The following is a 13,915-nucleotide window of genomic DNA, read 5'->3' as shown; positions in this document are numbered from 1 at the left end:
AGGCTCCCCTCGCGGGACGGGCGCGGGGACGGCTCCGGGGGGCGGGGGCCGGGGCCCGGGCCGGCTCGCGCAGGGGGTATGATGACCCGGCGGCGGGGCCCCGGATCTCGTCTCCTCCGCCGCCTCCTCACGGCAGCCCCAGCTCGCGGCTGAGAACCAGAAGACACACCGGCGGTGAGTCGAGGCGGGAGAGCGGGCGGGCAGGGGCCTTGGCGGGGAGCGATCTCTTATCGGGTCTCCGAGGCGGGGCCGGGCTGGCCACGGGCTCTCCGGGGCGCCCGGCCTTGCGGGGGGCGCCTCCCTCGGCAGCCCCCACCCGGGACCCGGCGCCAAGCCCTGTGGCCCGGCCGCTCCCGGCCGCGGAGGGGATGGCGTTCCCAAGAAAGTGGGGAGGCTGTGGGCTTGTTTTCGGGGCAACTCCTGTGTCCTGCCACTTCTCTCCTGGGCGTGTTGTTGTCCTCAGATGACAGGGGGCCTCCTGGCGTCTCCTCACCCGGCCGGTTTTTCCTCGGGTGTCGTGGCCGGTTCCCAGTGTATGGCTTGCGCGCGTGAATTTCACAGCTCTGCTTAGCGCCTTGGTTTGGGGCTATCTGTGCTGTTGGGGACAAGGAAGCGGTGTCTGGAACGGACGGCGCGGCGGGGTGGGTGTGGAAGCCCTCCTATCCTCTCCGCTTGTGTTCTTTAATCGTTAGCTTGATAAATCGTGATGGTGGTGGAGACTACGTGGGACCGGCCAACCTAAATGTATATCTGTGTTAGGTAGATCTAGAAGTCTGGCTCAAAGGGAAACTTTTGCTGTTTGTCGCCACTTTACCAAAGCTTTCGTTAAAAAAAAAAAAAAAAAGTCTGGGGGGTGGGGTGGGAGGAAACCACCAAAACTCTTGGGTGAGCCTCCGCGCCCCAGCCCCCCACCCCCACCGCCGTCCCGGTGTTCACAGGTCTGTGGGAAAGAGGCCGTTTTTGTGCCTAGCAACCGAGACCAGGGACTCAGTCTCCAAGAGCACTGGTCTAACCTCCAGTTTGTTGTGGTGACAAACCGTAAGGTTTGGCCTGTGTTTACGCTGGGCGCGCTTTCTTTCCTGTTTAGGTGGGGGAAGGGAGGAGGGGCTAGAGAAGGGGGGGAAAAAAACAGCCCCAAGCTCGAGTGTGTCTTTTTTCCAATTAAACCATTGATTATGTTGCAGATTCTCTTTTTGAGGCAGCTCTAGGTGCTTTTTTCCTTTGGGAATTTTCAGTCACTGTATCAAATTGTTAATTTCAGCTATAGACTCTTCTGCCCAATCCTTCCTTTATCTTATTTGTTTCCTAGTAACTGATGAAAACAGCAGCATGGCTTCCTGCTCCTGGTGAAATGGGGTTAAATTAAGTGGCTGATGCCCTCAGCAAAACCTACAATTTTGTTCTTGTTTGTGTAAAGCTATTTTTGATTCCTGGTCTGTAGTGTAGTTTTTTTTTTTAAGATTATAGAGAATGCAAATCATTACCAGCTCTTTTTCATATGTAGGTCTAAAGCTTTCTGTAAAACATCTAAAAAATATACTAACAGGTCATTTTATATAGTTGTTAATGCAGCTGGTGATTCTGGAGATACATGTAATAATCTCCGGGTTCTGTGTTGTAGAACTGGTATGATGGTGTGAAGAAGGATATCATTGACTTTAAGACACTGTTCCCTGGCTTGAAGAATATTTTGGTAATGTACTTGTGGTTGCAACTGGAGGCAGGCAGGCCAGTAAAGCATCTTACCAGTAAAATGGTGAATGCGATCTTGTAAATATACTGACTCTGGTTAGTAATAAGACTTTAGCTGGTGATATCTTTATCCTATCTGGACATTGTAGTTTTATGGATTGCAGAGCAAGTTGATTGGTAACTTGAGATTGAAAACCAAACCAGAACTTTCTACTAACAGGGAAAAAAAAAAAAGATAATCTCAGCATCCACAATTGTCTGGAAAATAGAATTCTTTTTTTCTGTGGTTTGGTTTTCATAAGCACAGCTTAGTCATTGGTTCTGTTGGTAGAAATCAGTGAGCCAAACCTGCCTTATGAACTTCTTACACTTGGAACTTGTGCAACTTGTTAGTTATATATTGTAACTGGTTCTTTTGTAATTTGAGGTAATTTTGCAAACATGAACTTCCTGATCGGCCCTTTTATTTTCATGACTGTATAAAGCAATCCATAATTTTTAAAGTTACAGTTATTAATTCCTCCCCACTATGGGGTCGCACAGAGTTGGACACGACTGATGTGACTTAGCAGCAGCAGCAGTTTCTTCCCTTAAATTTAATGCCATTCTGAACAGAAGTCATCAAAATAATTTTTCTTTCAAGTACCACTTCAACAGTAATTGATTTGCTTTTCGGTTCCTTTTTTGTTTTTATTTTTTGTTTCCAATCTCCCAACTCCCTAAATACCTTATGTATCTTTGTAGAGCATAATTTGACACTTAAAAAAATTTTACATCCTGTTTTTATATTTTTCTTTTTATGTGTCACATCAGCTAAGCAACATTTTAAGTTCTTTGAAAATAGGGAAACTTAGGTGCATTTCTTTTGGCTTCTTTGGCACCCTTCTTTAAGGGTGCCTGGGACAATGCTTTCCCACCGTGCTTAATGAAAAAGAATCAGAAAACCTGAATTTTTTGACAGCATTACTGCTCATTAGCTCTGGGTAAAACTTGTGTGGCTTTCTTGGGTCTACTTTTTCTCATCTTGGAATTAGGGTGTTTTAGAAAGGGTCTTTAAAGGTCTATTTTAGCTGTAAGAATCCCTGTACTTTTTTTTGCCAGTGTCTTCTCCACTCAAATACTCTAAACAGTTTTTCATTTTTCCGTATCCCCTGGAATACTTGCTCAAGTTAGCTCTCATCTGTAAGACCTTCATCTGCTTTCCATCTGTCAGACTGTTGTGACCTTACTTGAGTCCTATTTCCTTAGGCCCTTTCTGGCTAAAGGTCCTCTCTTAGTGTTCGTGTTTCATATTGGCCTATGCTTTGTTAACCTGTCATTTTTCTTATGATAGAAACTGAGGTATAGCTTTCTTTATTGTAAGCTTTATAGATCTTATAGACTGTCCTATGCACATACTAGGTACCATTTTACCAAACACCAGAAAAACCTACTTTTCTTTTGTTCTGTTGCTTTAGGTTCGTCATTCCAGATAAATCGAAGAGAGCTATTGAAATTTAGGAAAAAAATTTCTTCCCTAGAAGGAAAGCACCTCAGCCAGTTTACCAAAATATTCCAAAATTGGTCTAAATGGCTGGCAATTACATAGAATTGTAGAGTTACTACTTTGTCAGCTAACACCACTATTCCACAGCCTGTTTTTGCATACTGGTTGGGGAACTGGCTCCTTTCACATGGTTCCATATGAAGGAAGTGCTACAGGAAAGGGGGTGGGGAACTTTGATTCAAATAGTGTCCTCAGGGCTTCAAGGTTATTTTTTTCTTCTGTATTACTATACTTAGAAAAGTATTCTCTTGTAGACAAGAGGCTGTAATTTTTATCATGTGTATTTCTCTAATTTAGTGAGAATGACTTCTGAGATCCCTTTATATATGGAGAAATAACATGGTCTCTTTATAGTCATTCATTCTATCAAACATTTGACACATGCTGTATTCCATCCATTGTGATTGATGCTGGTGATACAAAGGAAGATGATACTCTGCTATTGACAATTGCCCTCTTAGAACTTGCAGTTCAGAAGGGAAGTCAACTTTTTTTTTTTTTAGAAGTTAACTTTTAAATAAATAATTTCAAATAGTCATACCTAAAATAAAAATCCAGAGTGGCCCACAAGTCAGTATGTGTTCTGGCCCTTGTTTTCCTTTTTGGGTCTTTCTTCTGCTCCTTTTTGATGGGCAGGGGACTCTGCTCTATATAATCATTCAGGTACCCGTGTTCTTTCCATCTTGCTGCTCTGCCCTCCCTCGAGTGTTGTCTCATGGCAGAAACTGGGTCTTCCTGGGTTCCTCTTGGTGGAAAAGGAAGAGAACGCTATAAAGGCTCATGTATCACTTTGTATTGGAGAGAGGGACTGGTAAATGGAGTCTGGCTTTGTGCATGGGGTGGAGGAGAGACTAAACTATAATCCAGACCAACAGTCTTGTGCCACACAGAAAACATGAGCTTTAAGTAGAGGCTGAAAGGATAAGTGGTAGTTAAAAGAAGGCTAACCGAGAGGGTAGAATGAAATTTAGAGAGACAATGGTATGTGTGAAGGAACTGAGGCAGAAGTCAAGTTTAGACCAGAGATATTTAGAACTACTGGAAAAGGGAGTGCTGCGGGAAAGAGTCTAGTGAAATGAGGCTACAAAATAGTCAGGGTCCAGAGCTTACAAAGCCTGACAATCTAAATTAGAGATTTTGGACTTTATTCTAAAATTTTAAATGGGACATAGATATGCATTTGTAAAAGCTTTGATTGTAAGGTGAAGAATGAATTGGAGAAGGGAGCTTAAAAAGAAGGCCAAAGAGTACCATTAGGGGAGACAGGTTAGGCAGTTGAAGCAAGCAGTGCAGGGTATACAGTAGGGGTGGAGTGAGAGATATTTGGTGTTCCAGTGGAAGAGTTTTCTTCCCAGTCTTACCTTTTTTTACAGAATTTGTATTCTTATTTACCCACTGAATACTCTTTCTGTATCAGTGTACTGGAGAATATGTACATCTGTGTACATGGCAGCTGAGGACAAGTTCTAGAGGGAGAAATCAGTATGTAGTACTGATTTTACAGTTATTTAGTTAACCAGTTGTTAAATTGTATCAAAAAGACAAAGGTGACATCAAGTAAAAGAGTTGGGAATTTATTGGTGTCTCAGGGAGAAGAAGGAAGTTACTGAAGACTAGGCAAAACATTGACCAATGGTTACTTTGATTGTCATACCCAGCAGTTTCATTCATAATTATAATATCTGAATTCTTTATGGTAAGATTATCTACCTGTGGGCTTTCCTGGTGGCTCAATGGGTAAAGAATCTGCCAGCAATGCAGGAGACTGGGGTTCGATCCCTGGGTCAGGAAGATCCCCTGGAGAAGGAAATGGCAACCCACTTGAGAAACCTTGCTTGGAGAATTCCATGGACAGAGGAGCCTGGCAGGCTACAGAAGATGGAGTCACAAAGTCTGACACAACTGAGCAACTAACAGTTTCACTTTTCACTTATCGACCTGTAGTGCCCATAGGATGGTAGTGGTTGTTGCTTAGTTGCTAAGTCATGTCCAGCACTTCTTCGACTCTGTGCATGGTCTTTAGCCCGCCAGGCTCTTCTGTCCGTGGGATTTTCCAGGCAAGAATACTGGAGTGGGTTGCCATTTACTTCTGCAGGGGATCTTCCCCACCCAGGGAATGAACCTGTGTCTCCTGCACTGGCAGGCGATTCTGTACACTGAGCCACCAGGGAATCCTGCCCCTGAGGTCGGGCACCCCATTAATATTGTCAAATAGATGTGCCCATGGGAGGGAGGGGGGAAGCTGTTAATTTGACTGTTTTTGATAGCCTTGGATCCTGCTGCTAAGTCGCTTCAGTCATGTCCGACTCTGTGCGACCCCATAGACGGCAGCCTACCAGGCTCCTCCGTCCCTGGGATTCTCCAGGCCAGAATACTGGAGTGGGTTACCATTTCCTTCTCCACTGCGGAAAAGTGAAAAGTGAAAATGAAGTCGCTCAGTCGTGTCCGACTCGTAGTGACCCCATGGACTGCAGCCTACCAGGCTCCTCCGTCCATGGGATTTTCCAGGCAAGAGTACTGGACTGGGGTGCCATTGTCTTTTCCGGCTTGGATCCTAGCAAGACTCAATTCTCTTTTTAGTAATACATACAAGTACCAGTAGCCTTTTGGCTACCAGTTCTGGTTTGGGATTAATTCAGTGGGCAAGTTTGTCATTATATTTAGATAGTTAAATCCTTGGAAAATCAGGTTTGAAATGCAAAGACTAGTTTACTGCTAGAGTCAAGAGGTGCAGCATTTTCAGGAAGTTAGCTTTTAATTTATTGGGAGCAGTTCTCATGTGAATTGAAAATATGTATAATATGCTCAACAGAGTGTGATACATGGTAAATTTTCCACAGATGTTAATCCTGTTGCATAGTTTTGTTTGGGAAGTCTCAGCCTAGGAAGAAAAGTGTCTCCCCATTTGCAAAGCAAATTTTGTGGGACATAGTTTTTTGTGTCTAGAGCTGGCTGTTTTTAGCTGAGTTTCAAATGGTAAGTAAGAGTGTAGATTTTTCTAGGCAGTTTTGATTCTGTTTTTTTTTTCCCCCACAGTGCTAGTTGAGGTCAGGATGAATGTCACCCACACTATAAGAGTTCTGGTGGCAGACTGTTGACTGCAGTGTCACAGACCCTTGCCAGGGGTGGGGGAGGGGGGAGGCCACTGAAATTGTGGGTTGTTGTTTCCCTATGGGTGGACTTAAATTTGTCTTACTGGATGAGAATTATATTCATTTATATACTTGAACTTTCAGAACAGTTTCTTAGAACTTGTACTTTTTGCAATGCTCAGTGTGAATTTGAAGCCATCAGTATCTGTTATTTAGTTCATTGGGTGACAAGTTGTCATTACATTGCTCTGGTAAATAGAATATTTTTACAAAGTGTCTAGTTATGACCATACTTTAAAAATTTGTTGTTATATTTCATGAATTCTTTTCAGTGTTATTACTTTAAACCTCCATATTCCTAACATAGCTACAAACTGCAAATTTTGAATTCAGGTAGTTTTACAATACTCTTAGGTACAAGAAGTTTCCCTGGTGGCTCAGTTGGTAAAGCATCTGCCTGCAATGCGGGAGACCCGAGTTCAATCCCTGGAAGATCCCCTGGAGAAGGAAATGGCAACCCACTCCAGTACTCTTGCCTGGAAAATCCCATGGACAGAGCCTGATAGGCTACAGTCCATGGGGTTGCCAAGAGTCAGACACGACTGAGTGACTTCACTTTCACTTTTTCACTTTCAGGTATAAGAAGGTTGTGCTAAAAGATTTAGCAAATATATGATGGAACTGCTGCTGCTACTGCTAAGTCACTTCAGTCGTGTCCGACTCTGTGTGACCCCATAGACGGCAGCCCACCTGGCTCCGCTGTCCCCGGGACTCTCCAGGCAAGAACGCTGGAGTGGGTTGCCATTTCCTTCTCCAACCATGAAAGCGAAAAGTGAAAGTGAAGTCGCTCAGTCGTGTCCGACTCTTAGCGACCCCATGGACCGCAGCCCACCAGGCTCCTCTGTCCATGGGATTTTCCAGGCCAATTTCAAAAATGTTTGATTTTATGATGTTATTTTTTCATATATTAATAGGTAAGTTTTGTAAAGGCACTACTTGATTTTAGTTTTTGTTTTATTATAGTTTGGTATTATGCCAGTGATATAGGTGGAACAAGATGATTTGTGAATTTGTAACCTAGGAGTTAAATTGCAATAATGTTGTTTTAATTTACACTTTTTTTTCTCTTCAAGGTTCTTATAAATTATGGAAACTCTTGTTGAAAGTAAATCCAGACAGCATTTTAGAAATTAAAGGTTGAGGGTTCTTCCTTTCAGCTCTTTGGTCCAGTACAGATGGTTTTTAGCTACATTCAGGCACACAGAAACACACACTTTGCTTTTTTATGTTCTGTAACATCCCTTTGCCATGTTTCCTTCCTTTCCATGTATGTGTGTTTATTCTCTTATGACTAATAAAGCTACAGTCTATACTAGAGGGGAGACTTCCCCCATTATCGCAAGGACAGCACAGCTAAAAGAGAGGGATGTCAAAAAGCCAAAACAGAACAAGCATTTGAGTATCCTGGAGTTTAGCACAAGCAGTAGGGAGTGGAAATGAGGTTGGCTGGCAGTGGTCAAATCAAGCAGCAGATACTGAGTGTCTGTATATCGCCAGAGTGTGTGGCACATTCTGGTGACATAAGCTAAAGAGCAAGACAGGTACCGTCCCTGCGCTCATGGAACTTTTACAGTACCTGGGAATATAACTTATAAATAAGTAAATAATTTAATGTCATAAGGTAGGAACAGCATGCTGTGGGAATGCAGTGGTGACGGAGTTTGTGAGAGAGAAGAAACAGTTTTCCTAACAAAGTCTCCCAACATACTAGAAGGCCTCCCCAAAAATGCAAAAAGGGCAGCATGGCTGGAGTGGTAGAGCAATTGAAGTGAGGAGATTTTGTAAGACAGCAGCCAGATTTGGGAGGAGCTTTTTAAGACAGGTTGAGGATTTTTTACTTTATCTAAAGCAATGAAAGACCCTGGAGGCGGAAGGAAGGAGATAGTTAAGAAAGAGTAATCTTCCAGTCTACATGGTTTAAAAACAAAGATTCCCTGAGTGCATTCAAGATGAGTTTGGAGTCTCCTGGCAGTTTGCACTACAAAGGTTCCAATAAGGGTAGAGAAAAATGGCTGATTTGAAATATGCTTAGGAGGTGGAGTCCTGGTGGCTTCCCTGGGAAGCCACCCTCAGAGGGTAAAGCGTCTACCTGCAATGCGGGAAACCTGGGTTCGATCCCTGGGTCGGGAAGATCCCCTGGAGAAGGAAATGGCAACCCACTCCAGTACTCTTGCCTGGAAAACTCCATGGACAGAGGAGCCTTGTAGGCTACAGTTTATGGGGTCGTAAAGAGTCGGACGGGACTGACTTCACTTCACTTCACTTAGGAGATGGAGTGATAAGATTTGGTTATAGATTAGACATGGGGATTAAGAGAGGGTAGAAAGGGAGGGGAATGAGTCAGGATAATAATATTAAATGAGTTCTAGACACTAAGCCTGTCCTCTGTATTAAATCATTTAATTTTCAGAAGAGCCCCATAATATAGGTATTGCTGTCACCATTTTGTAGATTAGGAAACAGAGACTCCTTGCCACCTTGATTTCTGCTTGAGATATTGGATGTGTGGTAGTGTCTCTCAGTCGAGGTAAAAAAACTGGCTGTGGACGTCTTAGAAAGTAGCATTTGGGGCATGTTGAGTTGAGATGTCTCTAAGGGATCCAGATCGAAGTGTGAAATAAGGATTTGGAGCTGAAGAGGGGAGTCTGGGTTAGAGAACATTTACAAATAGAGAAACAGATAAATAATGCTGGAAAGTAGTAAAAAGAGGGAAACAAAAGAAGGAGGATTAGTATGAGCTCTGAGGGTTATATAATTGAGAAGGGAGAAGATAAATATGAAATGGTTTGTATGCTCAGTCAACTGGACATTTGTGCTCGGTTGTGTCTGACTCTTTGCAGCCTTATGGACTGTAGTCTGCCAGGCTCTTCTGTCCATGGAATTTTCCAGGCAAGAACACTAGAATGGGTTGCCATGCCCTTCTCCAGGGGATCTTCTCGACCCAGGGATGGAACCCACATCTCATGTCTCCTGCATTAGCAGGCAGATTCTTTACCACAGTGCCACGTTTGGACTTTAGTCAAAAGTCCAAATTAGTCCAAATTTGTAATTAGTCTTTGGGCTTATTGAGCTAGAGGTGTCTGTATATAAGTGGGCAATTCTTGTTACCTTTCCCCATATTTTTCTAAGGATGATTTCCCCAAGGTTCTTCAGAAGATCCTCTCTAGGTTTCACCTCATCCTGATTACTTTCTTCTGGTCGGTTTATCAGTGGTCCTTTTACAGTGCAGTGGACAGAGCTATTGTCTGCCACATTCTGGACACTACTTTTTCTGTGAATATAGTTTAAGATTGAATTCGCTTTTGAGGAGAGAGGAACATTATTACATGGGATTTCTCTTGCTAACAAAAGTGTGTTTTTCATATATGCTCCTGCTTAACCTTGTATCTCTTATTCTTGTGTTTTGTGCTAGCCAGATTTCAGACCTAAGTAGGAAGTCTGTATTTGTGTTAAATGTCATCAGCTAGGTTTACTTTATGGTTTCTGTTCTTGGTGATCCTTTTGGACCTGTTACTTAGCAATATTGAGTATCCTGCCCAAATTTGATTCATCTATGAATTTTATAGTTATTATATACCATCTATGTCTAAATTTAAATAATTGATTAAAAAGCTAATTAGGACAGGAATGAAGACAGCTGCTGGTGGTGCTGCTAAGTCGCTTCAGTTGTGTCCGACTCTGTGCGACCCCATAGACGGCAGCCCACCAGTCTTCCCTGTCCCTGGGATTCTCCAGGCAAGGACACTGGAGTGGGTTGCCAGTGGGAAACCACTGGAGTGGTTTCCTTCTCCAATACATGAAGGTGAAAAGTGAAAGTGAAGTCGCTCAGTCCTGTCTGACTGTTAGCGGCCCCATGGACTGCAGCCCACCAGGCTCCTCCATCCATGGGATTTTCCAGGCAAGAGTACTGGAGTGGGGTGCCATTGCCTTCTCCAATGAAGACAGAGCTGTGGAATAAACTCTGAGGCCAAAGAGCTTGGTTTTGAATTCTAGTCCTGCACTTAAGAGCTGTCTTATTTGGGGCAAATTACTGTAACCACTCTCTGCCTTAGTTTCCTCATCTGTAGAGTGGAAGTAAGGATAGTATCCTTTTCCAAAGGTTGTGGTGAGAATTAATGTGTTTGAAGTGCTTAGACTACCTCTTGGTGCATAGTAGATGATCAGTCATCTAAGGCATTATTATTGATGTTGTTTTTATTTTATAAACCATCATAGATGTTCATACTCTTTAACAATCTGTCCCTATTATTGCTGAGTCTCAAAGAGTGATTCAGGATGTGTAATTAGACCAAAAAGTTTATCCTTCTTTAATGGGCAACAGGTTTTGGAAAATGTATAAAATAAAACGTCAGCCAGATACACATTTACTTGTGGGTTTTTCTGAACTGAAAATTTTCTACTGTACTAAGTGAGGAGTTGTATAAAATTAAGGGCTTAATTCCTCTTCCTCTTTCTCAATGTAGGTATGGCATCACAGCTGCAGGTGTTTTCCCCCCCATCAGTGTCGTCGAGTGCCTTCTGCAGTGCGAAGAAGCTGAAAATAGAGCCCTCTGGCTGGGATGTTTCTGGACAGAGCAGCAACGACAAATATTATACCCACAGCAAAACCCTCCCAGCCACACAAGGGCAAGCCAACTCCTCTCACCAGGTAGCAAATTTCAACATCCCTGCTTACGACCAGGGCCTGCTCCTCCCAGCTCCTGCAGTGGAGCACATTGTTGTAACAGCTGCTGATAGCTCGGCCAGTGCTGCTACATCAACCTTCCAAAGCAGCCAGACCCTGACTCACAGAAGCAACGTTTCTTTGCTTGAGCCATATCAAAAATGTGGATTGAAAAGAAAAAGTGAGGAAGTTGACAGCAACGGTAGCGTGCAAATCATAGAAGAACATCCCCCTCTCATGCTGCAAAACAGGACTGTGGTGGGTGCTGCTGCCACGACCACCACTGTCACCACAAAGAGTAGCAGCTCCAGCGGAGAAGGGGATTACCAGCTGGTCCAGCATGAGATCCTTTGCTCTATGACAAACAGCTATGAAGTCTTGGAGTTCCTAGGCCGGGGAACATTTGGACAGGTGGCTAAGTGCTGGAAGCGGAGCACCAAGGAAATTGTGGCTATTAAAATCTTGAAGAACCACCCCTCCTATGCCAGACAGGGACAGATTGAAGTGAGCATCCTTTCCCGCCTAAGCAGTGAAAATGCTGATGAGTATAATTTTGTCCGTTCTTATGAGTGCTTTCAGCATAAGAATCATACCTGCCTTGTGTTCGAGATGCTGGAACAGAACTTATATGATTTTCTAAAGCAGAACAAGTTTAGTCCACTGCCACTCAAGTACATCAGGCCAATCTTGCAGCAGGTGGCCACTGCCCTGATGAAGCTCAAGAGCCTTGGTCTAATTCATGCTGACCTTAAGCCTGAAAACATAATGCTGGTTGATCCAGTGCGCCAGCCCTACCGAGTGAAGGTCATTGACTTTGGTTCTGCTAGTCACGTTTCCAAAGCTGTGTGCTCAACCTACTTACAGTCGCGTTACTACAGGCAAGTGGCAGATGCTAAACAATATGTCTTAAACTAGAGATCTGTCTTTATATTTAGCATGTACTACAAAGGGCTACATATAACAATGAACTATTTACAGATTTCAGCACAGAATAGGGTAATATATTTCACTTTATTCCCTGTACGTAACATTATTTTATTTCTGAAATTTTAGCTCTAGAAAATTAATTCAGTCTGATTCTGAAATTTGTTCCTGGTTGAATTATTCTAGCATCTGGTTCCTTCTTGCTACCTTTATACATAATCTTCCCATTTTAAAGTATCTTTAAATATATAAGATATTTACTTAATTGTGATGAATTTGGGCCATATGCTGCTATTTTTTCCAGGTTCCAGTCTTGGCAGGTGAGATGCCTTGGAATAATTCCAAGTTTTAACTGTAGCATCCTTTTATTATTTTACGTTTTCTCTCTTGCATAATAGAATTGGATTAGATGATTGCTAAGATCTCTTCTTGTTTTAATATTCTCCATAGGTCTTTGAATTTATTTGCATATGAACTCATTTGGTTATCCTAAAATGGCCTTGACCCAAGCACTTTATACTTCAGTGATTTATATTTCCATATTGATACTTCTAATAAAGCTACCTTTTCAATACATAGTAATTATTGGAACAGAACTTAAATGCTAGTATATAGAATTTTGTCTGTACTATAATCAAGGAGCATTACTGAAAGGAGAAAATCTTTATATGAATTTTTATTTCTCAGTACCTCATTTATCTGTCTAGTTATTAATTAATTTTAGGGAATCTGATATTTATTTTAATGGTCATGCATTAAACAGATTGTACACACACCCAGTCAAGAAGTGAAACAGTAATAAAGATAACCCCCAAAATAAGTTTTGTCAAGTTTTATGTTTGGCTAATAAATTTTGAGGGAATAGAAATTCTGAACTAAGAATTTTATATTACATGTGAAAAAAATACAAGGATATTTTAACCTGTGCAGGGATTCAGAAAATACGCCGTCTATATATTTTTTGTTTTTCTGATTGTGGTAAAACCTACCCAAAAGGAAGTTTAGCTCTTTAACACGTACCGTTCAGTGTTATGCAGTGCCTACACAGTGCCCTGTAGCCTTCCCCGCTGTCCGCTTCTGAATTTTGTTTTCTGGCTCTGCTGGATCTTCATTGTGGCAGGCGGGCTCTTCATAGTTGCTTGGGCTTTTCTCCAGTTGCAGTGTGTGGGTTCATTAGTTGTGGCACCTGGGCTTAGGTGCCCCGAGGTGCATGTGATCTGCACTGTACTCAGACCGTAAAGAATCTGCCTGCAATGCAGGAGGCCTGGGTTTGATCCCTAGGTTGGGAAGATCCCCTGGAGAAGGGAATGGCAACCCACTTTAGTATTCTTGCCTGGAGAATTCCATGGACAGAGGAGCCTGGCGGGCTACAGTCAGTGGGGTCACAAAGAGTCAGACATGACTGAGCAACTAAGCTTGCACTCGCACACACACAAACACACATGGAATCTTAGTTCCCCCACCAGGGATGGAACCCATGTCCCCTGCATTGGCAGGCAGGTTCTTAATGGCTGGACCACCAGGGAAGTCCCTCCAAATTTTTTTTATCGCTCAAAACAGAAACTCTGTAACCATTAAGCAGTAACTACTCTATCCTCCTACACCTGCCACCCCAGTTACCTCTGTCTGATTTTCTGTCTCTGTGAATTTGTCTGTTCTAGATATTGCAGATAAGTGGAATCAAACAGTATTTGTCCTTTGGGTCTGACTTACTTCACTTAGCATAATGTCTTCAAGGTTAATCTCTGAAATTCTGTAGCATGTATTAGAATTTCATTCCTTTTCAGGACTGAGTATTTCATTGCATGTATATACCACATTTGACTTATCTTTCATCTGTTGATGAACACTTGGATTGTTTCTACATTTTTGGCTATTGTGAATAATGGTGTAATGAACATTCATATTCAAGTGTTTGAGTCCGTGTTTTCACTTTTT

The 13,915-nt window shown here is 42.6% G+C and overlaps 1 protein-coding gene across 4 annotated transcripts in view; it reads left to right on the top strand.

The window, feature by feature from the left end:
• The first annotated feature begins 32 nt into the window (after nt 1-32).
• The window catches only part of HIPK1 (homeodomain interacting protein kinase 1), a 53,847-nt gene continuing 39,964 nt past the window's right edge, over nt 33-13,915 (top strand). For 2 of the 4 annotated variants that reach the window (XM_027536053.1, XM_027536047.1), the window contains exons 1-2: nt 7,283-7,304; nt 10,854-11,931. In XM_027536053.1, coding sequence (XP_027391854.1) covers nt 10,856-11,931 — 1,076 coding nt within the window. In that variant the 5' untranslated portion in view covers nt 7,283-7,304; nt 10,854-10,855. Of the gene's footprint in view, nt 175-7,281; nt 7,305-10,853; nt 11,932-13,915 lie in introns of those variants that run through there. The other 2 variants (XM_027536060.1, XM_027536069.1) reach the window with 2 other exon arrangements.

The sequence above is a fragment of the Bos indicus x Bos taurus genome, chromosome 3 (genome assembly GCF_003369695.1).
Source record: "Bos indicus x Bos taurus breed Angus x Brahman F1 hybrid chromosome 3, Bos_hybrid_MaternalHap_v2.0, whole genome shotgun sequence".
NCBI lineage: Eukaryota > Metazoa > Chordata > Mammalia > Artiodactyla > Bovidae > Bos > Bos indicus x Bos taurus.
This window is presented reverse-complemented; position numbering and strand designations above follow the sequence as displayed.